At 37.3% G+C, this 1897-nt stretch overlaps 1 protein-coding gene across 1 annotated transcript; it reads left to right on the plus strand.

Annotated features, from left to right (window-relative positions):
* Positions 1-453: 453 nt before the first annotated feature.
* Positions 454-1032, plus strand: LOC137770321 (small ribosomal subunit protein eS7-like). Its single transcript, XM_068552949.1, has one exon. It carries the CDS (start codon positions 454-456, stop codon positions 1030-1032), a length of 579 nt encoding a protein of 192 aa, XP_068409050.1.
* The last annotated feature ends 865 nt before the right edge of the window (positions 1033-1897 follow it).

Here is a 1897-nt window from a genome sequence, read left to right on the forward strand (position 1 = left end):
TGCAAAGTCTTGAACTGAATATACAAAAATAAATCCGAATGTCAACATTAAAATGAACCTGCAGAACATCAAAGAAAATAAGACTTTTAAAGCTCTCAGATAGCAGACTTTTCCTCAGCTGCAATCAATGCCAAAAAATAACAATAATATCTTCAGGGCTGACAGGAAATAGCTGTCAATCTACACTCTTATGCCCGAACAACCTTTCAATTGTAGAGACAAAAAAGTCATTTCACCACACAAAAACTTGGAGTATTTACCAACTACTGATCCTCACAAAGGGAACTATTAAATGATTTATCTCAAGAAGAAAAAATGAACCTGGAAGGAAGAAATGAAACAGCACACACACACACAAATAAAAATAACTATTTTGAATTTTTAAAAGTACAATAAAAGCTCTAAACACAATAAAAAGATGGAGTGGGGGGCCGCGTCATCAAGGTCCCGGCCATGTTCGGTTCCAGCGCGAAGATCGTGAAGCCCAATGGCGAGGAGCCGGACGAGTTCGAGTCTGGCATCTCCCAGGCCCTCCCGGAGCTGGAGATGAACTCGGACCTCAAGGCCCAGCTGCGGGAGGTGAACATCACGGCCGCCAAGGAAACTGAAGTTGGTGGTTGTCCGAAAGCTATCATAATCTTTGTTCCCGTTCCTCATCTGAAATCCTTCCAGAAAATCCAGGTCTGGCTAGTGCGTGAGTTGGAGAAGTTCAGCGAGAAGCACGTTGTCTTTATCGTTCAGAGAATTGTGCCTGAGCCAACTCGAATAAGCCGTACAAAAAATAAGCCAAAACGTCCCAGGAGCCGCACTCTGACAGCCGTGCATGACGCCATCCTGGAAGACTTGGTTTTCCCAAGTGAGATCGTGGGCAAGAGAATCCGCGTGAAGCTGGATGGCAGCCGACTCATAAAGGTTCGTTTGGATAAAGCACAGCAGAACAATGTGGAACACAAGGTTGAAACGTTTTCTGGTGTCTATAACAACCTCACGGGCAAGGATGTTAATTTTGAGTTCCCAGAGTTTAAGCTGTAAACAAAAATGACTAAATAAAATATTATTCACACACACACACACAAAAGATGGAGTGGGGGCATTGTTCCTTGGTAGTAAAAGCAGAAAGTAATGTTTGCCAGAAAGATAGAAATATTACATAGCTAAATGTTGGCAGAAAAATGTATGGTTAAATATTTTGGTAAACATTTAAGAGTAATAACTAAACTGGTAGGAAAACAATCTAGTTTATAAAACAGCATGAGGGAGGAAAAAATGTAGTTATCTTATTAGTCCACTAGATGAAAGGAAGTAAAAGAAAATAAGCAAGAATAAAAAAAGGCTATCAGAAAACCTAAAATAAAAGGGTAGAAGTAAACCCCAATATGTCAGAAAACTCAATCAATGTAAGTATTTGACCTTGCCTAATAAAAAATTAAGCTTGGCTTTGTGAGTCTTTTGCAGGCAATTTAAAAGTAGATTGTGTTTTTATAGCACATCTGGTAATCTCTACTTCAGAGAATAAAAGAAGTAATATTTCCAACTCATTTTGTAAGGTTAGTCTAACACTAATATTAAAGCCAGACAAGGATTGTAAAAGAAAAGAATATATTTTCAAAGAGATACAAAGTCCTAAATAAAACATCAGCAAATCATTTGTCAGTGTATAAAACCCAAAGAGTTTATAAGAAAATCTATGTCATACACTTTAAATACAGATTAAAGGAGATAAGTATATACTTATCTTAATAGATGCAGAAAAGTCATTTTATAAAATGTAATATTCATCAAGATTTTAAAAAATCTCTGCAAACCAGGATTATAAGGGAACTTCCTTAACACCATATACCTATAGCAAGCACTATCTTAATAAAACATTTCACCTACTATGACTGCTTCACTTCAA

The sequence above is a fragment of the Eschrichtius robustus genome, chromosome 10, assembly GCF_028021215.1.
Source record: "Eschrichtius robustus isolate mEscRob2 chromosome 10, mEscRob2.pri, whole genome shotgun sequence".
Lineage (NCBI taxonomy): Eukaryota > Metazoa > Chordata > Mammalia > Artiodactyla > Eschrichtiidae > Eschrichtius > Eschrichtius robustus.

What these genes read in the sequence shown, in the direction of transcription:
- LOC137770321 (XM_068552949.1), top strand. Translation starts at nt 454, where the DNA reads ATGTTCGGTTCCAGCGCGAAGATCGTGAAGCCCAATGGCGAGGAGCCG.